This window comes from Mus caroli, unplaced genomic scaffold (genome assembly GCF_978045245.1).
Source record: "Mus caroli unplaced genomic scaffold, Mus_caroli_1 scaffold_8, whole genome shotgun sequence".
NCBI lineage: Eukaryota > Metazoa > Chordata > Mammalia > Rodentia > Muridae > Mus > Mus caroli.
The window spans coordinates 126701081-126726314 of NW_028227263.1; the positions used below are offsets into that span (position 1 = coordinate 126701081).

Genomic DNA, 25234 nt, shown 5'->3' on the forward strand with positions numbered 1-25234 from the left:
CCTGATGTTCCTGGTGTGTGTGTGTGTGCGTGTGTGTGTGTGTGTGTGTGTGTGTGTGTGTGTGTGTGTGTTCTCTGCACAATATAGCCATGACCATAAAATGCTAATGGATTAGTGGCATCTTCCTTCACAGCTACCTCTCTATCCATCACGCTCATAAAATTTTCTAACTTTTGCTCTCTAGGAACCTTTTTCATTGCTCCCATAGGTTCAGAGCCACTGTATGGCATTGCTACCACCGGGTTACAGCCACTTTCTGCAACCTGTTGTGTTTGACTTTGCTTTTATGTAATGTCCACGTCCCCAAAACTTAGTGGTGTGTTACTTTCTCTTTGATTTGGTTTGAGAGAGGGTCTCATGTAGCCCAGGTTGGCCCGGAATTTGCTATGCAACTGAGGGTGACCTCAAACTTCTGATGCCCCTGCCTCCACCTCCCCAGTTCTGGGATTACAAGCCTTTACCACCACACCCAGCTTCATATGGTGCTGGAGATGAAACCCAGGGCTTTGAGCGTGGCTAAGTCAGCAATATGACCATCTGGGCCGCATCCCCAGCCTGGCTTTGGTTTTATTGAGTCGGGGTCTTGCTATGTAGCTTAGGCTGTGGCCTCCCCAGCCTCCAAGTGCAGACAGTAAGGGTATTTGTCACAAGCCCAGCTTGTGTGTGTGTCAGTCAGTGCGGGGAGGAAAATGAGTAGAGAGATGGCTCAGCAGATAGAGATGCTCGCCACCAAGCCTAAAGCCTAGGTTCGTTCAGTTCCCGGAACCGACACAGTGAAGAGAGAACTCAGTCCTGAAAGCTGGCCTCTCACCTCCATGCGCACACAAAAAAATAAACGTAGAAAACTTATTAAAAGGTTTTAGAATGAATAAAGTCAAGAGACATTAAAGTGGAAGGGGGATCAGTTGCACAGAAAAAAGGGCCAGCGGAGCAGGAGAGGACGGGAGAGGGCCCTCATTTTTTTTTTTTTTTTTTTTTTTGGTTTTTCGAGACAGGGTTTCTCTGTATAGCCCTGGCTGTCCTGGAACTCACTTTGTAGACCAGGCTGGCCTCGAACTCAGAAATCCACCTGCCTCTGCCTCCCAAGTGCTGGGATTAAAGGCGTGCGCCACCACGCCCGGCCGGCCCTCATTTTTGTAAATGAATAGTCTTCATGATGGAGACAGACCCACTCCCAGCAGCCTGTTCCTGACTCCACCAGACTTTGGCAGGTACCCGGGATTCTTTACAGACATAACTCTGTCCCGTGCCCTATCTGTCCACAGCCCAACTTGAAATCTCACACAGATGCTTTCTGTAACACACATTGATGGGATTATTCATTTGTTGTCCCCCTGGACTGTGAGCCAAGCAGGGCCAGTTATTGCTCCATCAGACACTGAGTGGCTTCCGGCCCACAGAGGGCTCAAGGGAAACTATGATGAATTAGTAACACATGAGAGGCCCAAGAAGCCAGTGAGGCATTGGACACCAGAGTCAGAAATAAAACACAACAGAAACACGCCCTGCTACTTGACTGGATTGCTTCCTAAATCCCTGGCTCAGGGCAGCCTCCGCCTCCAGGAAGCCCTCCCTAGTGTCCCTCTACCCTCTCCAAGCCCTGTCCACCTGAACACAGGGCTGTCTTCCATACTGAACAATGAAACCCAGGAGGGCAGAACCAGGGTTGTGTCTGTCACTGGCATGTCCCTAACATCACAAAGGACACGCCACAATGGGTAAGAGGCCAGACATAGGTATATTCTGACAGGCTGCCATCATGGGACTAAAAGGGGTCAAGGAGGAGGCAAAGTTCAAGTATGGTCTTTTCTTCCACACCCATGAAATACGTGTCTCACCCCTGCCCTGCCCGCATTCCGGTACTGAAGATTGACTATCAAGTCCAGGGCACCTATTAGGCAAGAGCTGACCATTTTTTAAAAGAATTATTTATGTAGTTTATGTATATGAGTACACTGTACTGTCTTCAGACATAACAGAAGAAGGCATCAGATCCCATTACAGATGGTTGTGAATCACCATGTGGTTGCTGGAAATTGAACTCAGGACCTCTGGAAGAGCAGTCAGGTCATTGACATCCTGAGTGCTCTTAACGACTGAGCCATCTCTCCAGCCCCTGAACCACACACATTAAAAGCCAGAGTTGGCCTTAAACTTTCTGTGGCTGAGGGTCACCTCAAACCTCTTCTAGCCTCCTGCCTCTACCTCCAAAGTCCTGAGACAACAGGAGGGCACCACCTCACTTTGCTCCTGTTTTTAGAGAGTGCTTCTCTAAGTGGTCTACATTAGCCTCCAACACTCAATCCTCCCTCAGCCGCTCCAGCGCTGAGATTTACAGATGTAAGCCACCGTGCCCAGCTGAGTTTTCATTAATAACTTCATCCAACACACTATTATTCCTCTGGGACATGAAACTGCGCTTGGTGGTCTACACCTACAACCCCAGCCTAGAGAGGTAGAAGACGAATCAGGAATTCAAGGTTATCATCAGGACTATGTGAGACCCTGTCTAAAAAATTTAAAGGTGATCTAGGTTCAGTGGAAAAGTTAGGATGTGAGGTCCAGGTCTGAGCACCCCCATAACATACTGTACATCCCAAACCACTTATAGCTCCAGCCCCAAGGGATCCGGTGCTTGCTTCTGGACATACAAAGATGTCCAAACATACACATACGGGTAGGAGGAAGAGAGAGATGGGGGAGAGAGAGACACACACATGTAGAGCAAGAGGGAGGGGAAGGGGGACAGAGAGGAGAGCAAGGACGAAGAGACGTAGAGCAAGAGGAAACACACACACACACACATCTTTAAAATCAAACAATTAAAATCACGCTGGAGAGATGGCTCAGTGGTTAGGAGCACGGACTGCTCTTCCAGAGGTCCTGAGTTCAATTCCCAGCAACCACATGATGGGTCTCAACCCTCTATAACTCCAGTTCCAGAGAATCTGAAGTCCTCTTCTGATCTCCTCAGACACCAGGCACACAGCCACAAATGCAAGCAAAAACCCATCCACATAAAATAAAATAATGTAAAAAAAATAATAACATGGAAGTTTCTAGAAGTCTTCGTTATTTTTTCAGTATTACATTTTTTTTATTGTGGTAAAATACCCGTAAATAAAAATTACCATTTTAACCATGTATCATTCACAGCAAATTATCCATTCAGTGGTAGTTGAATCATTTACAAAGTCAGCAACTGGCATCAGATAGTACCTTTCAGTAGCTGAGGACTGACTGATCAACTCAGACTGGTTGGTTTTGTGATTTTATCTGTTGTTGTCATTTGGTTTTGAGAGTCTCAAATACCCCAGGCTGATCTTGAACCCTCTATGTAGTGGAGGATGACCTTGAACTCTGACCTCCTGCCTGATGAAGGGCTGAGGCGTTGTGGCACACACCTCCACACCCAGCTTACCTCTGCCTGTTTTCTCTTCTCCCGATTCTCTTTGCTTTTTCTGAGTGTGATGGAAATATACTTACTTGGGAGAAAAAACTCGGGAGAAATCCTTGCCTTGTTTTCTAGTTTTCTGTTTCTATGTTTGCCCAGACAACAGTAACAGATAAGAGTAACACTCTCTGTGGCTTCCTTCCAGGTCCTGTGTTAAATTGTTCTTTTGGGAGAGAGTCCTTTCATCCTCAAGACACCCCTGTCAGATTAGAGCTGAGGAAACTGAGGCACAGAGAGGCCGTGAGAAAGTTCTGTTGTGTGGCCCAGGCTTGGGCTTTGCCCTCTCTGGGCCCTGGTTCCACTTTCTCCGGAGAGGCTTTGGTAATATACTGCCGAGCAGAAGGAGTGGGAGGACGAAAGACCGACCGACCGGAGTCTAAGAAACAGGAACCAGGAGAAACATCAGCAGGAGCACTGGCTTGCCCTCCCGCACGCAGCCCGGCCCTCCAGCTGACTCACTTCCCCTCATGCCAGGCAGCTCATTTCCAAGCACCCAGGGTTCTTTGCTTGGAGGCCTGGGACTTTTCTGCGACCCTGCCTGATCCGAGGGAGGAAGAGTGAGCGCCGGCTGACTTCAGGGTCCCCCGGGAGTTTGTTGCATGAATGAGGGAAACTTTTGTGGGGATTCCGAAGATGGTGAGTCGTGGTTCCGTTCTGAAAGGTGGCAGTGAGTTGTTCCAGGATGGGGGGACAGGCTTGGGACATGCATCCTAGGAAGCATTCCTGTGAAGTCCTTTGGAGCCTCTGCATGCTAGATCACCACCATCTCCGCCTTGTCCCTGTGCCCTCCTCCAAAGTTCACACAGTACAGTTCCCCAAGATAGCTGTGGCATTTCTCAGACCATTTCTGTGCCAGACATGTGTCCAGCAATGTCACCTGCAGTGCAGTGGCCCTCCTTTCTTCTCACTTCCTCTTGGGGGTTCAAGATTTCCAAGTCAGATAGGGGATGGGAAATGGGGGAGGCAGATACATTTCTGAGAGAAGTTGCTGGAATGCCTTGTGTCCCCTGGGGACCTGGGGTGGGCAGCCAGAGGCCCCCTCAGTGGAAGAGGAGAGCAGACACTCTAACCCCAGTAGACTCGAGTCCACAGAAGCCTCTGGGAATTTTTCTGCTCCCTAAATATTTAGACAGAGAGATGGATGGAGGAGCCCAGGGGCCAGAGCAGCCTGCCCAGGCCCTGGTTATTTTGAGAGAATCCTTCTTGAGAGCCATAGAACCTTCGGCATCCCTCACCCTCTTCCCAAGGCCTCTAGCCACCATACCGAAGGAGGAGAAGCAGCAGCAGACACCCCCAGACTCTGGGGATCAAATATGTGGTTTCCGCTACCATCAGTTGAGTCCCTGATCTTCTGGCTTCTGGTCCTGTGACACTAGGCTTAGGATGACATGCAGGACCAGCTCAGATATCAGCAGAGGGAGCAGGCAGCAATGGCCTCTGACTTGGATGGCATTCCCACAGAACAGCCGTCACCACCAGACAGAGGCACAGCAGTCAATGGTGCCACCTGTCTCGTGCCCCAGGACGACAGGGGCACCCAGCTCCCTTCCTTAGCCTGGAGAGAAGTAGGAGCCAGGGGGTCTCTTCTCCCCGATGCAGGCCTGGAAAGGGGCATCTGCAAATCCCCATGGACAGAACGGGCACACAGGCAACACAACCAGAACTTGAGGCGTTGGAAGACAGCCTTTCGGAAAAGGATGAAGACCCAGGGGTCCAGGATGGGGTTGAAGGCATTGAAGCGGAAGGCGAGGAGGTCCCCCATCTCTCTGCTGTCTGGGGCGATAGCCTGAGTGAAGCCTCGGATCTGAGGGGCAGGACAGGTGACAGATGCATCATGGGTGGTCCTCCCCCATCCTTTCACCCCACCTCCCACTCATTACCCACAGGGATGGGGACTTATGCAGCCGGAGGGGAAGGAAATGAGATAAGATGAAGAAAGATGCAGGCTGAATTGCTAACGTGTGCAGGCATCCGGGGAGCAGAGGACAGGAAAGCCCCAGGACACAGCAAACATCGGGCAGGGGAAAGACAGGGTGGGGCAGTGGGTACCGACCTACCAGACCCACCGTTTGCAGCTGAGGCGACTCCCCACCCCACCCCCAGCCCACACAGAAGCCTGAGCCCACTGAGGCTCCCAAAGCCTCGTGTGGAGCCACCCTTGGAGATGCGTTTGTCAGACATTGTTAATCCTCAAAAGGCTCCAGCACCCCCAAATGCACTCCAAACCGTGTTCCAACCCCCAGCATAAGAATGTGGCTAGCCGCACTGGCTGCTATAGTGGGAGGGGATAGCACAAGGTCCCCGTGAGGCTGAAAGAAAGGTGTGGGGGACAAGGGCAGGGCCCAGGCTCCGGGAGAAGAGAGCCAGGATGGAGGAGACTCGGCCAGCCTTGTGTGATCTCGGGCAGCAAGCACTATCATCTTTCTATAAAGAGGTTGACAGGATGGGACTTCAGTGTCATTTCCTGCCCAGTGCTTCTGAAATGATTGTGTAAGGTCAATTTGAAATTCATCTGAAGAGGCATTTGGAATGCCATTAAGCGTTGTGTCAGCAGAAAGCAAGTGCTCGTGAGCTGTGGATCCTGTTATCACAACAGTGTGTTTGATAGGGGAGCCGGCTGAGAGGTGTTGACAGGACAGCTAAGGGCTGGAGATGGTCTAGTGGAGCGAAAGAAAGCAGAGAGACTTCTTGGAGTGCTCAGGAGTACATGGAACACAAAGTCACCATCTGACCCTTTCTGAGCCTCAGTCCTCACATCTGTCAAATAGACACTACAAGTGGAGAGCACTGATGGATGTTGTCCTCCCCTCCTCCCCCTGCACCCCAGCTCCGAGGGACACTCACCATGAGAGGCAGGGAGCACACAGCCATGATGACTGTCATGAGGGCCAGCAGAATCAGGTGGTAAACTTCATCCTCTCGAGCCCGAGAGGTCGGTACAAATGAGCCATGGTGGCGTCTCTGTTGGCGGTACATGTGATAGAGGCTGAGAGTGACAGAGCCGTTGCAGAAGAAGATGGAGGTCACCAACAGGGCCATGAGACTGGCGTAGGCCAGGGAGAAGGCACAGCCGCCAGGCTGGGCGGAACGCATGCGGATGAAGCACCAGCTCCCGGGGCAATACTGCTGATGCTCGCCCAGGCCCAACAGGGGCAGTGAGCAGAAGAGGCAGCAGAAAGCGTAGATGGAAGGCAAGGCAAAGCGGGCGCAGCGGGGCCCGTCCAGCTGGGCGTACAGGTAGGGGTGACTGAGTGCCAGGCACCGCTCCACAGCCATGGCAAAGAGGATGAGCGTGGAGGCCAGGCCGAAGAACGTCATGGCGAAGGCGAAAGTGTCACACAGCATCGTCCCACCGTGGGCCAGGCCCAGCAGAGAGCTGTTTCGAGCATAGGCCACAAACACTGCAGGGCTCAAGAAGCACGTGCCCAGCAGATCCGTCACGGCCAGCCCAGTGACCAACACCGCAAAGGCCGATGGGTGTGATCTCCGTCGGGCACCCAGGATGCCCAATGCCAGCCCGTTGCCCACTACACCAGCCACGAACATTAGCGTGCTGGTGGCAGGTCCTACCGAGTCTTGAACGTAGGTGATATTCCAGCAGGAGCCTGCCATGCCCTGCCACTCTCTGCCACCTGCACTGAGAGGGCTCCCAGGAGTGACAGAAGGGGGTCCAGGATGTCCATCGCTGGCCATCATCTTCACAGGATCTGGGATCTGCCAGTCAATTCCTAGTTGCCGTGTGTTTCTGTCTTTTGTTTCTGTCTTCTCCTGTGTCTGTCCCTCTCCTGTTTCTTTCCTTCTCTGTCAGGTCCTTGTCCCTTGGTGCCTCAGTGTTCCCTGTCCCCTACCCCCTGTCCTTTTCTCTACACTTCTCTGTCACCTCCTTGACATTTCTGCTTTCTGGACCCTCCGGCACCTCTGCCTTCTGAAGTCCCTCAGTCTCTCCTGTCTGTGTGCGAGTCTGTGTAGATCTCTGTCAGCTTCTCCCTCCTAGGGCCCGCCCTCCCCCTCCCTCCTCATCTTGCCTCCTCGCCCCAGCTTTTTTCATTTCCTCTCTGCCCCGCCCTCCTCCCCCTGTGCTGGTCTCCAGAGGCCCCCTCGGGCTCCCTGCCTGCTTTCCCTGGCTTGTACCCCATCTCCTTCTCTGAGTATCCATCTCTTGCCTCTGCCTCTCCTCCTGCCTCTTCCTCATACAGTCTACAGCACAGTCACCTGCTGCCACCTCCACCCCACTCAACTTTTTCTGTTTTTCATACGTGCCCCCTCCTCAGCATCTCATCTCTGTGTCTATATGTCTATCTGTCTGTCTCTATCTCTGTGTCTGTCTGCCCCACCCCTCTCCAAATGCATTCATATCTAAGTCCCTATTCGTGTTACCCAGGATCAGAACCCCACCACCACCACCACCAACAACAACAACCCAAGGAAGCCAGACAGGTCCTAGTGCTGAGTGGTTCTCCAGCTTAGCCATGGCCTGAACTGCGTGTGAACAGCCTCTGAGAGCTATTCTGGGCTTCAGGCCCTGGGGTGAGGCCCCGGCCCTGGGATTGAGAAATGACAAGGAAATTCCTCCATGATGTAGTGTTTTCCAGACACCATGGAGAGTCCTGGACCCTGGACACAATTCACTCCTTCCAGGAGTTGAGGAAGGAGGCCGCCTGACCAGACCTCATCCGTGGGCTCCTAGCTCAGGATCTCAGAGTCCTGTGTCTGTCAGGACGCACAGTCCATGCATGATCTGCAGTTCACAGGGCTTTGGTGACCCACCATTAAAGGTTGACCTTTCCTTCTCACCATAGCACTACCAGGCCCCAGGCCAACCGCTCATGACACTGACTTCCGATACTAACACTTTGGCGATGGATAGCCATCTCAGGCTCCAGCTCTGCTCCCACACACAAGGCTCCATCCGTCCTCCCTCAGCAACACCACCCCCCACACACACACCATGCCGTCTCCCTCAGACCAGTGTCAGCCCAGCTGTCAGTACAGAGGTGATGGGACCTTCACTGACTCCACAGTCCCTGCTGGAGGGTCAAAGGGGACCTTAGAGACCCCAGTCACCTTGTGTAGCTTTTCTTTTCTTTTCTTTTCTTTTCTTTTCTTTTCTTTTCTTTTCTTTTCTTTTCTTTTCTTCTTTTCTTTTCTTTAAAAATCTGTTCTTGCTGCTGCTGCTGTTCTGCTGTTTTTTTTAAACAGATTTCATGTGGCCAAGGTTGGCCTCAAACTTTCTATGTAACCAAAAAATGACCTTAACCTTAAAAAAACAAAAAGATATGTGTGTGTGTGTGTGTGTGTGTGTGTGTGTGTGTGTGTGTGTGCGCGCGCGTGCTTGTGCGTGTGTGTATGGGTGCACCCATTTCATGGTGTAGAGTACAACTTGCAGGAGTCTCAGTTCTCTCTCTCTTTCCCCCACCCCCGTGTCTCTCTCTCTCTCTCTCTCTCTCTCTCTCTCTCTCTCTCTCTCTCTCTCTCTCTCTCTCTCTCTCTCTCTCTCTCTGTGCGTGTGTGTGTGTGTGTGTGTGTGTGTGTGTGTGTCCACCCTGTGGGTCCCTGGGATAAACTCAAGTGTCTGCTTGGCATCAAGGCCTGCAAGCTTTGTTTTCTTTTTTCTTTTCTTTTTTTTCTTTATTTCTTTTTTTGAGACAGGGTTTCTCTGTGTAGCCCTGGCTGTCCTGTAACTCACTCTGTAGACCAGGCTGGCCTCGAACTCAGAAATCCGCCTGCCTCTGTCTCCCAAGTGCTGGGATTAAAGGCATGTGCTACCACTGCCTGGCAACACCCTTGTTTTTCAGGGAAACTGTTTTAGTGAAGAGGTCACACATCCATTTGACTTTCATTTCTGTAGCAATGTGACCCATCACCTTCTGATGCATTATGGCCCTGGGCAAAGGGTGGCTCACCCTAGTCTCTTCCTCCATGATATGGGTCCCAGGCATATGACTGAGTATATCCAGTATCCCACCTGCCGAGGAGCAGGGGAAAGGCCAGTACAGAGATGTTCCATGTCCAAGGGCAGGGGAGTTCCTGATGCAGGGCTGGACTGCAGGCAGCTGCTGCCTTGCCCTCTCTGCACCCCCCCCCCGCCCCGTGGTGACCACATCTTCCTATCACCCATGCCCAGCTGCCACCCAGCTGGCGTTCCTGGTTTCCGACAGGATGGATCCCCAGTACCAGCTGCCCTGGGGATCCCCAAAGGACCATCCAGCTCTGCCCTGGGAAGTGAGGAACCTGATGGGGTGAGGGGTCTGGGGTGGGAGGCTGTGAGGGGCAGGCCTGCAGGCCATGTGGTCCCTGTCATGGGCTCTGATTCCCAGGCAGAGCAGAGGGAACTCAGGAAGTCATATCATATTAATGAAGGATGATGCCTGGCAGGCTTGGCGTCCTGTCTCAGTAACAGGGGAGTTTGGAGGAGGAGGTGGGACCTCTGCTTCCCGGAGCTTTCTCCTGCTGACTTCCTGTCCCTATCACCATCACTTACTATTTGGGAAGTCCCCTGGCTCTTATGCCCAGGGACCTTGGACAAGCCCTCACATTCTCCTAGGCCTCAGTTTCCCCTCTTAGACCTCTAGGAGCCATTACCCTGTGGGTGCCAGCCTCTGTTCCAGGTGCTTCTCCCTGCTCCTAGGTCAGAAGTGGATAGCTTGGGGTGTGGAGCTGTGTGCTCCAGAAGTGTAGTTAAGAACATCAGAAGTTCAAGGTCTTCCTCACTACACAGTGAGTCCCAGGTCAGCCTGGGCTGTATAAGACTCTCCCCACAAAGGGCAGAACCAAACAGAAGCAGGTAGAGAAGCCATAGCTCTCTCCTGAGGAGGGGGCAAAGGGACCCTGGGATCTATGCCAAGGTTACCCATGGCTCTGTGTGCCCCCTTGTCTGGTGCCCCTTCGTGTGAGGGGTGTGCCATCTGCACCCCTCACCATGATTTCTGGGAACGGAGCACTGTCCTGTAAGGGTGACTCAGCAAGTTGCCTTCTACCCACTACAGACAGCAGGACTCAGCCTCCCCAGGGGACCCCAGGGTTCTTCAGAAGAGGAAGGACAGGCCAGACAGAGAGTGGCCTGTCAGTTACTCAGAGACACAGCTCTGAGGGGGGGGGGGGTGCGGGGAACAGAGAAAGGATGATGGGAACTGAGAACTTAGCATGTGAGACTACAAGTTAAGGTGTGAGTCTGTGTGTGTGTGTGTGTGTGTGTGTGTGTGAGAGAGAGAGAGAGAGAGAGAGAGAGAGAGAGAGAGAGAGAGAGAGAGAGAGAGAGAGATACTACACAGCTTCTGTGGGTCTCTTCATTAGCTCTTCATTGGCCAGGTCTTTAGCTGGCTGCTTTCTGTGAGGTGAGGATAGACACACAGGAGTCACAGGTAGGGGTGTGCACAGATAGTGACCAGATGGGTGTGCAAAGGTATGGCCAGGTATACAGATATGTAATTGCAAAAAACAAAAACAAAAAAAACCACCACCAACAACAACCAAACAAAAAACAAAAACAAACAAAAACCAAACTATTCATTTTATGTGTATAAGTATTTTTGTTTCCATGTATGTCTGCACAACCACATGCATGCCTGATGCCCACGGAGGTCAGAGGCAGATGCCGGATCACCTAGAAATGGAGTTATAGACAGCTTTGAGGCACCATGTGAGTGTCTGCAATTAAACCCAGGTCCTCTGCAAGAGCAAGCGCCCTTGTCCACTGAGCCATCCCTCCTCCACGGATACATTTTTGCTGCTGTGTGTTATGCACAGATAGGCACATGTTTGTGAAGTGTGTGAGGACATGTGTACTGCCAGCTCACAGGTATCTTTGCAGACATGCTCACAGTAATTTTATATCTTTTTTTTTTTTTTTGGTTTTTCGAGACAGGGTTTCTCTGTGTAGCCCTGGCTGTCCTGGCACTCACTTTGTAGACCAGGCTGGCCTCGAACTCAGAAATCCACCTGCCTCTGCCTCCCGAGTGCTGGGATTAAAGGCGTGCGCCACCACGCCCGGCTGGTAATTTTATATCTTATTCATTGAGTTTATGTATGTTTTGCTCACGTGCCAAGGCATACCGAGGTCAGAGGACAGCTGTGGGTATCAGTTCTTTTCTTCCACCATGTGAGTGAGTCCTGGGGGTTGAACTCAGGCCCTCAGACTTGGTGGCAGGTGCCTTTACAAGAAGAGCCATCTTCCCAGCCCCATCTCTACCACTCACTGTGAAGTATTGGTGTGTTCTTCAACAAATGTCCACGCGTGGGGTACTATGTAAAAATAAGAGGCTCTTCTTCCTCTCTCGGATGGGTGTTGAAGCTATCATTCATTCAACAAACCTAACAATCACTGTGTAGTAAGGCTGGAGGGACAGAGAGGGGCTCAGAATACAAGACACCATGCAATGAGGATGTGTACTGCCACATGGTGTGTGGAGTCTAGGTAAGAGGTCCAGTGCAGTCAGTTCCTGCTGCAGACCCCACTTGCCCTGACACCTTGGTCCCTTCCTTCCTGGGACCATGTCTGTGCCTCACTCCACCCATGTGTTCCATACGTGTGCTACCCACTGCCCACACATGCTGTCAGACCTGTCTTGTCTCACTTTGCCCTCACATTGCTTCAAGAAGTTTCTAGACCCTTCCAGGCTGTCCTGCTCTTTAGGGCTTTGAGCTTTCTCTTTTCTCCCAGGTCTCCAGAGCCAGGCAAACGCTGCTCCAGAGCTTGTGGAGTGGAGAGCAGGAGACAGGGAACTTATTCATGAGAATGGACAACCCAGTGCGGGGTGGGGGCGTGGGGGGCCTGGAAGGGGCACTTCCTTAGGCGTGCACACACTCTGCCTCCACCTCTCAGCCTGTGTCTGACTCCAGCTAAATCCTGGTCCCTGAAGCTGACATCAGAGCTGGCGCTGACAGGAAATAGCTAGGGTGACCAGAGACAGCGCTATTAGGAGTTGTGAAGTTAATGAGATTAATTAATCAAGTGCTTCTGGCGTCTGTCTGGTGACGCTAGGACTAGCCTTGTCTCCCTGCCCCCACTTTAGGTTTAGCTTCCTCCCAATTTCTGTCATTCCCCCCCTCCTGCCCCGTCTCCTGACTTCCCTCCTGCCAACTAGCCCCCAGAGCTTTCCCAACAGCCTCCCCCAAACCCTCAAGGTGCAGGAGGAAGCCAAGACTACACAGAGTCCAGTATGGAAGGGCACTAAATTTCAACAGCCTAGGCCAACGGTTCTCAACCTTCCTAATGCTACAACCCTTTAACACGGTTCCCAAGGCTGTGGTGATCCCAACCATAAAGTCATCCTCGTTACTACTTCATAAGTGTAATTTTGCTTCTGTTATGAACAGTAATTTAAGTATCTGCTGTGTTTCCCAGTGGCCCCAAGGGGGTCAGGTGAGAACCACTGTTCTAGGCTCTCCAGGTTCTTCCTCACAAGGCTGTAAGACTCTGGGAAGGGAGAGCCTGGTGGAGTTTATACATCTAACCCCAGCACCCCTGAGGCTGAGGAGGCAGAAAGATTGCTCTGAGTTCAAGGCCAGCTTAGGCTACAGAGTGACAGACAGACAGACAGACAGACAAACAAACAAAACAGGTATAACGGTTTGTCTGTAATCACAGCACCAGAGAAGCTAAGGAGGCAGGAGGATTGCTAGGAGCTTGAGGCAAACCAAAGTTACAAAGCTAGATCCCAATTTAGGAAAGAAAAAAAAAAATCCCAGCATTCAGGAGCAGAAACAAAAGGATCATCATTTGTCCTATATTAGCCAGGGCTACATTGTAAAAGTAAGACCTTGGAGAGACAGAGACAGAAACAGGGAGAGATGGAGAGAGAGAAGAACTTGGAGGGCTAGTGAAATGGCTCAGCAGAGAAAGGCACCTGCCACCAACAGTTTCATCCTCAGGCCCCATGTGGCAGAAGGAGAGAACCAACTCTCACAAATTGTCCTCTGACTTTCATACACATGTGCACTCGTGTACACACACACACACACACACACACGTAATCACTATCAAATGTAAAAAGAAATAAATAAACTGAAACTTGGGGCTCAGCAGTTCTGTGAGCCCAGATTCCCTCAGGTTCTGAGCTGTGAGGTTTATGGCAATCCAGCAGCCTTGGAACCTGTGCCCACCAGGTGTCCTCCCCAACTCCTTCCCCCACCCCCAGCTCATCCTTGGCTCTCTCTGTCCCCCTTTTCCCTTGGGGCTCCCACAGACATGATGCAACCAGACTGGAGAGGGCTGAGAAGTGGGAGCAGGACCAAGATGTAATTACAGCTGCTCCTGCCTCCGTTCTACAGGAAGCTGAGTTGGGGCCCAGGGGACCCTAATCCAATGCAAACGTAGAGCACTTAGCAGGCTCGTGCAAGGCCTCCTGGGGAGGAAAGCCCAGTGAGCCACTTCAGGAGACAGAGAGTCCAGTCTCCATCAGCAAAAATAACAGACTCTGAAGTGGTACGTGTCTAAGGGAGACCAAGGAGGGAATGAGTAGTTTTGAATTCAGTGAATGTACAGATAACTAGATAAATCAAGTCCGACCCCCCCCCGGTTTTGTTTGTTTGTTTGTTTGTTTGTTTGAGATGGTGTCCCTTCCTGGGACCTAGGGTTTACAGATTTAGCTAGATTGCCTAACCAGTGAGTGTCAGCCGCAGGGTCTCTGCTTCCCCAGCAGTGAGATTACAACTGAGTTTCACCATTCCCAGCTTGTTACATTGTTGCTAGGGCTTTAACTGAGGCTCCTATGACAAGCACCTGACTGCCAGAGCCACCCCACCAGCCCCTCCCTAGTTTCAATGGAAACAACATTTCCCTTTTCATTCCACTGTCAGAAGTCCCTAAGCAGCCCCCAGGGTGAAAGGCAACTCTGATTTCCTTAGCCTACTGTTCTGTAGCTGTTCCTCCAACTAAAAATGTTCTCCTCTGGAGGGAAGAGGGAGGCACCTAAGACACAAAAAACAAAGGAACTGTCAAGGCCTAGGAAGCTCAGAAAGTCACAGAATCCATATGCACACACACACATGTGTATATGTGCACTGGCACTGACACATGCATTGTGTACACAATGACATGCAAAAACATCTTTGCATACCTGTACGCATACATGCACGTACAATGTGCAAACGAGTACCTATGTGCACATGATCGTTCATACACACTCAACCCAGGCACAACACACACAACCCAGCCACCACACACACGTGGACACACACACACACACACACACAAACTAGGGGAAAATAATTTATCTATTTGGCCATACGCTCACTGACTTTAAAACCACTCATTCTGTCCTCAGACTCCTGTAGCCCCTTTAGAAGCAGTAAACAGTAGCTGTGGAAGAAGACACTCTTCTGTGGATCTAGGAGCTCCGGGGATGCTGTTTTCCTGCATCATTAACTATGCCACGGTGGGCTTTTCAGTGACGTGGCTGCCTTTGAGTCACCAATGTTCCTGTAAGTGACCTCAGTAAACTAATTGGGTTCCCAAGCTAGATCCGGGTAGAATCATTTCTTTTGTCTGTCACTGATAAACAAATAATTGCTCATGTGTGCCTCCTAAGAAAGTTACACAACAGGGATGTAACAGGGCATGGTGGTGACATTGCCCATCTGGAAAGCCCAGAAGCCTTATAAAACCGCAGGGAAGGCCAGGCATGTTGGCATATCCCAGCATTCAGAGGGATGAAGCAAGAAGAAAGTGGGTCTGAAGCCAGCATGGCTGCAGAGCAAAACCCTACATTAAAAATAAATCCATTCCGGCTGGCAAGATGGTTCAGGGGTTAGCGGCTGTCCTAAATCCAACCCCCAGCAACCACATGGTGGCACACAACCATCTTTATGGCTCCCATGCCCTCTTCTGGGGTGTCTGATGACAGCTACAGTGTATTCATATACACAAATAAATCTTTTTAAAAATTGCCTCTCAAAATAAATAAATAAAAAATAAAATTTACCCTCAGGGAAGCCGGAAGGACTTTGATGAGAAATCCTCTCTGCGTCACGACCAAATTAAGAACATGTTTAAGCATCATCTAGGCCAAAAATAGCCTCCAAACCACAATTGCAAGCTACATATACACTGTTCTAGAGTGTGTACAGGAAATAGAACAGGGTCCTTTGTCCTCACAGTTAAGAAAAACATGGCTGATTTGGAGCCCACAGAACCCCAAATTAAGAAAGTAGCAGGAGGGATGCAGAGGGGGCTCCCAAGTGGTTGACTCCTTAATGCATTGCTTCTTGTGCCATCTGATGACAGGACTTTCTCTTTTGTATTTTTGTTTGTTTGTTTGTTTGTTGTTGTTGTTTTTTAAAGACAAGGTTTGTCTCTCTGTGTAGCCCTGGATGCCCTGGAACTCACTCAGTAGACCAGGCTGAACTTGAACTCAGAGATCTGCCTGCCTCTGCCACCCAAATGCTCGGATTAAAGTCAGGAGCACTGTCCCCACTAATTACATGATTTTCTTTTCTTTTCCTTTTTTTTTTTTAAAGATTCATTTATTTATTATATGTAAGTACACTGTAGCTGTCTTCAGACACTCCAAAAGAGGGCATCAGATTTCGTTACGGGTGGTTGTGAGCCACCATGTGGTTGCTGGGATTTGAACTCGGGACCTTTGGAAGAGCAGTCGGTGCTCTTAACCACTGAGCCATCTCACCAGCCCCCCCCCCCTTTTATTTTTCTATTAGATATTTTCATTTACATTTCAAATGCTATCCTGAAAGTCCCCTATATCCTCCCCCCAAATGATTTTCTTTTTTTTTTTTTAAAGATTTATTTATTATATGTAAGTACACTGTAGCTGTCCTCACACACTCCAGAAGAAGGAGTCAGATCTCGTTACGGATGGTTGTGAGCCACCATGTGGTTGCTGGGATTCGAACTCTGGACCCTCGGAAGAGCAGTCGGGTGTTCTTACCCACTGAGCCATCTCACCAGCCCGCCAAATGATTTTCTTAATCAGGTCCCCAAGTCTTTTTTTTTTTTTAAGATTTATTTATTTATAATATGTAAGTACACTGTGGCTGTCTTCAGACACTGCAGAAGAGAGTGTCAGATTTTGTTACGGATGGTTGTGAGCCACCATGTGGTTGCTGGGATTTGAACTCAGGATCTTTGGAAGAGTAGTCAGTGTTCTTAACTGCTGAGCCATCTCTTCAGCCCTCAGGTCCCCAAATCTTATCAACCCTCCATATTAGCCCGGATGTCCTTTCTGCAAGGAACCCCTCTTTGACCTCTCAGCTGAGCCAGGAGTGTTTCTCTCTCTCCCCCTCCCTCTCCCTCTCCCTCTCCCTCCCCCTCCCCCTGCCCCCCCTCTCCCCCTACTCTCTGAACTGTCTAATCTCAGCTCTGCCCAGTGGAGGCAGCACCAAGGCTGTCTCTGCCATGGTCATATCCCCAGCACTGCCCAAGTCAGGACTGTTCCAGGGATGTTTTGGAAGAGTAAATGGATGGATGGATTAAGAACGAGGTTAGTGTTTGAAGACAGAAGTAAGTTAAAGAGGACCAGACCTGGTAGCACAGGCCTGAAACCGGAGAAACTCAGTGAAACCCTGTCTCTAAACAGCAACTGAAGAGGGGAGCCAGGGGCTGGAGAGATGGCTCAGTGGTTAAGAGAGCTGACTGCTTTTCTGAAGGTCCTGAGTTCAAATCCCAGCAACCACATGATGGCTCACAACCACCCATAATGAGATCTGACTCCCTCTTCTGGTGCATCTGAAGACAGCGACAGTGTACTTATCTATAATAATAAATAAATCTTAAAAAAAAAAAAGGGGGAGCCAGATGTGACACACTCCTTTAATTCCAGCACTCAGGAAGCAGCGGCAGATCTCTGAGTTTGAGGACAGCATGGTTTACAGAGCAAGTTTTAGGATAGCCAAGGTTATCAGAGAAACCCTGTCTTGAAAAAACAAAAAGAAAAAAATTTTAAAGAAAGAAAAAGAAAAACGTACAGTAAAACGAGGACTGGTGAAATGGTTTAAGAGGAGGCATCTGCCTAGAATCCCCGAGGGAGGGACTGGGGGCGTGGTTCTGTAGTAAATTGCTTGTTTGTCCTGGGTTCTAATCCCCAGTACCTAAAAGGGGGCCGGCCAGGAAGTCAGGCATTCTTATGTATTCCTTTCATCGCAGCTCTCAGAAAGCAGAGACAGCAGATTTCTGTGAGTTTGAGGCCAGCCTGGATTACAAAGCAATCCCGGGACAGCTCGGGCTAGGAAATGAGAGGCTGTGAAGGAGGAATGAGAGGGCCTCGTGTGGGTGTGTTTCTGGAGAGTTTGCTCAGTAGTCAAGAATCCACTCTGCCCTTCCCGAGGACCAGAGTCTGGTTGCTCGTACCCACATAACAGCTCAGAGTCTCTCTAACAATAGCTCCAGGGGAATCTGACACCCCCTCCTCTGCCCACTCTGAACATCTGCACTCATGTGCACATATGCACAAACATACACATATTCATAATTTAAAGTAAAATAAATCAGGGGGCTGGCGAGATGGCTCAGCGGTTAAGTGCACTGACTACTCTTCCAAAGGTCCTGAGTTCAAATCCCAGCACCACATGGTGGCTCACAACTGGCTGTCATGAATTCTGACTCCCTCTTCTGGAGTGTCTGGAGATAGCCACAGTGTACTTACATATTATAAATAAATAAATAAATCTTAAAAAAACAAAAACAAATAAATCAGGGCTGGAGAGATGACTCAGAGGTTAAGAGCACTGGCTGTTCTTCCAGAGGACCCTAGTTCAATTCCTAGCACTCCAGTTCTGGGGATCTGACACCCTCACATAGACATACATGCAAGCAAAACACCAATCAATACACATAAAAAAATAAAAAGAGGGGCTGGTGAGATGGCTCAGTGGGTAAGAGCACCCGACTGCTCTTCCAAAGGTCCGAAGTTCAAATCCCAGCAACCACATGGTGGCTCACAACCACCCGTAATGAGATCTGATGCCCTCTTCTGGTGCATCTGAAGACAAAGACAGCTACAGTGTACTTACATATAATAAATAAATAAATAAATAAATAAATAAATCTTTAAAAAAATAAATAAAAAGAAATCATCAAAAAATTTTGTTTTCAAAATAAGCCAGTGGTATGGACAACACCATGTGAAACCTGGCTCTTCGGAGGATGAGCACAGAGGCCCGGAGGTCTCACCTAGAAGGGAACAGAGGACTTGAGGCAGCTGGGGCAGGGAGCTAGTACTTGGCGCCTCAGTTAGGACCTCTCGGTTGTGTAACTAACTGAGAAGGAGACCTTCAATTCCAACAGATGTGAAATGGTTATCCTGCAACTAGTGTCTCAAGTTCATGGGGAAAATGAAAAAAAAAAAATAGAAACATACTCATCTCGTGCGGGGCTGCAGTGCTTCACCATCCACAAAGCTCTCCACACACGCTCAGAAGGAAAGAGAAGAGACGGACGCAGACCCCCACCCCCAAAAGTGGCCCCCACGTTCTGCTCTTGACTCGTTTTTCCCCTAAAGTGCAGGCACCACCAAGTCAGCAAGTTTATTGGATTCATACTTCTGAGGGGGAGGATAAAGCTGTCTTGAGGGCTCAGAGCAGGGTGCAAAAGAGTCGCTTGTCGCGGAAGGGATTCTCGGCGGCGGGGACAGGAGTCACCAGTGGGTCATCCTTAGCGTGGGTTTCGCAGAAAGCCAAAAGCTCGGCTGCTGCCTGCGACACCTGCAGGTGAGGGATAGAGATGCAGTTGATCAGTTCTGGCTTGGTTCCCCGGGAGCTTCCAAATTCCCGCCCCGTGTCCTGACCACGCCTCGACTGGCCACGCCCCCGTCCCAGTCCCCACCTTCCCATCCCACCTCAGCTCTAGGCTCCGCCCTCAACGGAGCCTAATGCAGACAGACCCTCAACCTATTTCCCCATCGGCTTAATGCACCTTCATGCGATCGATGTTCACTTCCAGCTTCAGCTGCTCCACGGTCTTGCGGGCCTCAGCGATCTTGGCCATGTTGTTGGACATGGCTGCAGCAGGAAAGGGGTTAAATGTCTGGCAGGAGTGTGGACTGGGGGCTGGAACACTCTTGGATCCCCCGGGGAGTAGTGAGAAGGGGTGGCGTGACCCAGTAACAGGAGACGTGGTTGGGACTATGAGTGAATGGGATCCCAGAGACAGGTAGAGGAAAGGATGACGACTCAAGAAGACAGGAGGATGGAGGGGTGCACGGATGGAGGTATCAAGAGGCTGCTGGAGGAAGAGCAGAGGGGCTGGGGAAGGAAGGAGGGATGGATGCACAGGATGGGAGGCTGAGAGGCAGGTGGAGGAGGGAGGGCCAGAAGGACAGGGCCACAGGTGCTTGATCAGAATCTACTCATCCAGGTGCCCTCACCCCCTGGGGGATAGAGCCTGAGCCAGGAAGGGGGGCCCCTCCCCAGGCCAATTAGCAGCGACTCCAGGGAGAACTGAGAATTAAGATCTCGGCGGGAGGGGCACAGAGGAGGCCTCATTAGGGCCTCAGCAGCAGCTGCCCCCTCTGCCACCCTCAGGGACCCACCCCCTCCCCAGCCCTGACTGACTCAAAGGCTCCTCTGCTCATTAGCAGGCAGGGGAGAGGGTTGGGGCAAGCCAACCCAGCCAGCCATTCGGAGTGGCAGAGAGGGTGACAAGTGAAAAAGCCAAGGGAGGGACAGAGTGACAGAAATGACAGGCATGAAGAAGGAAAAATAGACTGAGGATGGAGATAGAGATACTGGGGGAGAGATGATGAGGAAGAGGACAGGGGGAAGGAACAAAAGGAGTAGAGGCAGCTACAGACGGACCAGAAAGGGAGGAGATAGGGAAACAGAGACGGGAGAGGAGAAACCCAGACAGAGAGGAACATGGCAGCGTTAGAAGAGAAATGGAGCGAGGAAAAAGGAGAGAGATTGGGAGGCACAGGCAGAAGGAAAGGACAGAGGAGAAGATGGAGACACACGGAAGTATAAAGTCATTGATTCTCTCAGTCACCCATTCACTCATTCAGTCCCACAGAGACAGATAGTGGCCATCTAAACAGCTACCAGGACCCGGACAGGAGCTTCCTACCTACCTGTTGCAGCTCAGGGCTGGGATGGCTGATGGGTGACAGAGGCTGACAGAGGCGGTGGCTGGTCCCCTTCCCAGCCCCGCCCCCTCCCCTGGGGTGCAGCCCCTCAGGACCGCCTTCTCCTTCTAAGCACCACCTGTCTCCATGCCCTGGGTGTCTGTCTCTGAGTCCTTGCAACGATGAATCTTTCTCTTTCTCCTCCTCCTCCTCCTCCTCCTCCTCCTCCTCCTCCTCCTCCTCCTCCTCCTCCTCCTCCTCCTCCTCCTTCTTCTTCTCTCTCTCTCTCTCTCTCTCTCTCTCTCTCTCTCTCTCTCTCTCTCTCTCTGTCATTCGTGTTTAGAGCCTGTCTTTCTCTGGAGTCCCTCTGTCACACTTGCACTAAAAAACGGGCCCTCCAGGTGTATACGCTCATGCACACAAGCCTCTCCTCTTCCCACTCAGCCTCTTACTCTTTCACAGGCCATCAGAGTAGCAGCCTCACCCCATCACAGGACATCACAGCACACAGACTCAAAAGTCGCTCACACAGGGATGCATCCTATTTTGCTGGGTCACTGAGTAACCCAGCCCCCCCTCCCCCCAATGCTTAACCCAGCACACAATGACAAAGGTTCTAATACACCTGCCCACTGCTGACACTCATGATTTCTCACAGCAGAGGCCACTGCACAGTCAGGCACAGTATCTTAGAGAGTCAAATGTATACATCGTTACCTACCAGTGCAGCTTTAACTTCTGAAGTTCACATTCACACTGTCTTGGAGTCTCACACATCCACATACTCGTTCAGCCTCACCGCCAAGCACCCCATTGCCTAGTGTGGCAAAGAAACATGTGCTTTTCTTTCCAGGAGCGCCTTTGTGTGGTCACATTTACTCCTGGTCAATTTCCTGATACACAGTGGCCCACATTCTCCCTCCCCATACTGTGTCATATGTCATTGCTATCATAGCGGCACAATGTCTTTTGGTGTCATACATTGTTGACATTTGATAACATGGTCTTTTACACACACACACACACACACCATTGTGGACACAGCCTTTGCTGGGCCTTGAAGTCTATACCACAAACCCTTGTCACACTCACACACTGTCTCTCTCTTCTACATTCAGCATTCCCTGTCTCAAAGACCCTGTACACTCACCTCTGCCACCCAGAACAATCACACACCTTTGCACAGGCAGTCACAAACGCAAGCAAACCTCTCAGCGTCACACGTGGTCACCAGTTCCCCAGGACTCACCAGTGTGGCAGACATAGTCACATCCACACAGTTGGCCACACTAGGTCCCTCTCCCGAGCCTCCTTCTTGCATTCGATCATTTGATCACTTGGGCATTCCAGCTCCCCTGACTCTCTACGCTCTGTAACACGCGTGGCCACCCTTACATATGGTCAGACTTACGAACAGTCTCCAGGCAGTTCCTCTCTCAGGTCCAATGCCATACACAGTGGCCCACAGTCTCGCTGATAAAGTGTAACAAGTGTCAGCCACACATTTCACCTACTCTAACAGTCCCACTCAATCCTTTCTTGTCATTCCTAATCTCACCTTGTCATACAGTCACACATCATCTGCTGGCGTCCCACACCACCTCTGAGGCGTGCCCTTACACTGGCGTGGGTCGCACCACCTCTGGACATCGCGTCCAGACCACAGCATCGCTTGCTTGCCTCGCCGCCATCAAGGACTCCCTATTGGCCACACGGTGGCGACCGCGAGCCAAAGTCGCTGTAGGAGCTCAAGCAGAAAAAGAGGCGAAGACTAGGCGTCCCTGTCCGACCAGCAGAAGATAGAAACGGGAGATCTGGGGGACCCAAGAAGGATAAGAGAGGGAGATGGCTTCCTAGGAAAGTGAAAGAAGTAAGGGATCAGAGTGAGAGGACGGAAAATGGGACAGAGTACTTCAGAGAGCGGTGAGAACTGCAAAGAGAAACAGAACTAAGTTCACAGAGAGACAGGCGAAGGATAGATGGGATGCACAGGGAGAGGCCACAGGAGACAGATACACAGACTGTGCCTTGGAGACACTCAGAGACCGAGTCAAGCCGGCCAAAAGACAAGAGAGACAGAGGGAGCCTTCCCCGCAGGACCACACGGCGGAGGCCGTGCCTATAGCGAGAGAGCATGCTGTGGGGTGTGATCAAGGGAGGGGCTTTGTGGGGTGTGTTGAATGGGGCGTGGCCTGAAGGGATGTGAGGGCGGGGTTTAACGTTCCTTTTCATTCTGGCTCTCTGGGATGCTGGAACCCTGGGCAGGGGTGGAGTAAGGAGAAGCGTTTCTTTTGCAGACAGCTCAACCCTATTTTCACAGCCAAACTGGTGGGGAAAGATACCAGCCTCTAATAGTTCCCACCTGGCAGTACCGGAGATAGAATCCAAAATCTCGTATGTGCTAAGCAAGAGCTCTACCACTGAGCTGCATCCCATGGCCCTTTTTTACTTTTTCATTTTGAGACAGTCTCCTATAGTTGCGCTAGACTGGCCTTGAATTTTCTCTGTGGCCAAGGCAGGCTTTGAACTTGCGACCTTCCTGCATTGGCCATTCCAAGGGAGCTGGGATGACTAGTCAGAGCCACCCTGATAGCTTTTTGGAGTTGGGAGTATGGAACCCTGGCTCCCTGCCCCCACTCCCTCGTGGGTTCACAGGGCCAGGTTGGAAGGAGAACACGGCCCACATCTGGAAAGTATCAGGCGCGCCGGACGTGCCAGGGCCTGGGGCCGGGACTGCGGGAGGGGGAGGGGAGCCAAAGATTGGTGTCTGCCGGCGCCTAGGAGGGGCCTGGGCGCGCGCCGAGCCCGGCGCCTCCCGCAGCTGGTTTTCATCCCCAGATCTGGCCTCGGCCGCCACTGGGGAGGAAACCCGGCTTACTTAAAGCTGGAAAGGCAGGGTGACAAGTCCGTCTCCGGACCAAAGGCTAGAGGAAGGAGGATGGAGGACAAACAGACACGGTCTGGATAACCTCGAGCCCCCTCCTAATCTGCAGACCTCAGCCGCCTCTTGATTATTTAAATATATATTTACATTTTACTTATTTAGTTTTTGTGTGTATGGGGAGGTGTGTGCCAGTGCCACAGCCTTGGTGTGGAACTGAGACCACCTTGGGAGCCTCGGATTTCTCCTCCCATCATGCGGGTGCCAGGGTGGAACTCGGGCCCACAGGCTTGGTGGCAAAGGCCGTCTTCCAGCTGAACCATCTCGAAGTCCTTAATCATTAAGCATCTTAAAGTAAGTCCAGAATCCAGTTTCTTCCCACAAACTCAATTCAGCTTCGATATTTTCATGGCTTCCTCAGCTGGCTTCTGCCTTCTGCCTCTGACCCTGTCAACATGTTCCTTGTAGAGTTTAGAGGCTTTTGTCTAGAATCAAGTCCTAGGGTACCTGTAATCCAGGCACTGGGGATGATGAGCCTGGAGGACCAGAAATTCTGGAATAGCCTGGACTACACAGTAAGTTCCATCTCAACTGGTGCTAGAAAGTGGACCAGCCTAAAAGGGGGAGTGGGGGAGGAGACTGGGGGGTTGTATTTTAGTTGGTAAAGGGATTCCTATTGTGCAGGAAACCACAGGTAAAACACATACCAGTAATTCCAGGATTCAGCATGTGGCCAGCCTTGGCTACATAGCAAACATTCTTTTTCATTTTTCCAAAGATGTATTTTATGTGTACGAATGTCTTGCTTCTATGTATGTATTATGTATGTGCACCATACAGGTACCTATGACTAGTTATGGACCACCATGCGGGTGCTGGGAACTGAACCCAAGTCTTCTGCAAGAACAAAGTATTCTTAACCACTGAGCCATGTATCCTGCCCCCAAAACTTTTTATTATTTAAAAAAAATAGTTATTTTATGAGTGTTTTGCTTGCATTGCATGTATGTCTGTGTACCACTTGTGTGTCTGGTGCCTGAAGAGGTCAGAAGGGGGTGTTGGATCCCCTGAAAGTGGAGTTGCAGATGGTTGTGAGTCACTATGTGGTGCTGAGAATCAAATCCCAGCCCTCTGTAAGAACAGATGCGCTTAACGGCTTAGCCACAGTCCCAGCAACCACAGCAAGCTCAGAAGACTATCAGAAGAAGAGGTACCATGGGGCTAGTGAGGGGCAGGCCAGGAACTCACCATGGAGTCCAGCCTGGTGAAGTTTAAAACAGTTCTTCTGCTTGTCTTTTGAGCACTGGCACAACAGGTATGTTAGCCATGCCTAGCTGCTATCCCCAAGTTCTCTCTCAAATTTTAAGTCACCCCATCCATGCCCAAAGATCTCTTCCTGGGACCAAGGAAGAGATGAGTATAGCAGATATGTTGAGAAAGGCAGCATTAAGGATACGGCTAGAGGCTGGAGAGATGGCTCAGCGGTTAAGAGCACTGACTGCTCTTCCAGAGGTCCTGAGTTCAATTCCCAGCAACCACATGGTGGCTCACAACCATCTGTAATGGGATCCGATGCCCTCTTCTGGTGTGTCTGAAGACAGTGACAGTGTACTCATATACATAAAATAAATAAATAAATAAATAAATAAATAAATAAATAAATAAATCTTAAAAGAATATGGCCATTTGTGTGAAATGGGCACCTAGCTGTGATACCTCAAAAGGTTTAAATCAATACATATAAAGAGAGAAGTGGGAAGATATGCTTAGGGGTGCACACCCTCAATCCCAGCTCCCATCACCTGGGAGACGGAGGTCAGGGGGATCAGGAGTTTGAGGTCATCCTCAATTACAGAGTCCAGAGGGGCTGGGAGGAAGAAGAATAACCAT

General features: G+C 50.7%; 2 protein-coding genes across 2 annotated transcripts; both read right to left on the reverse strand.

The window, feature by feature from the left end:
- Window positions 1-3113: 3113 nt before the first annotated feature.
- Window positions 3114-7394, reverse strand: Ptgir (prostaglandin I2 receptor). Its single transcript, XM_021168939.2, has 2 exons — window positions 6299-7394; window positions 3114-5258 (listed from the first exon to the last, which is right to left on the reverse strand). Exons 1-2 carry the CDS (start codon window positions 7148-7150, stop codon window positions 4863-4865), a joined length of 1248 nt encoding a protein of 415 aa, XP_021024598.1. The 5' UTR covers window positions 7151-7394; the 3' UTR covers window positions 3114-4862.
- Window positions 7395-18906: 11512 nt separating this feature from the next.
- Window positions 18907-20601, reverse strand: Gng8 (G protein subunit gamma 8). The gene is made up of 3 exons (XM_029480112.2): window positions 20470-20601; window positions 19320-19405; window positions 18907-19108 (listed from the first exon to the last, which is right to left on the reverse strand). The coding sequence occupies exons 2-3, from the start codon at window positions 19401-19403 to the stop codon at window positions 18980-18982; spliced, it is 213 nt and encodes a 70-aa protein (XP_029335972.1). The 5' UTR covers window positions 19404-19405; window positions 20470-20601; the 3' UTR covers window positions 18907-18979.
- Between the last annotated feature and the right edge of the window lie 4633 nt (window positions 20602-25234).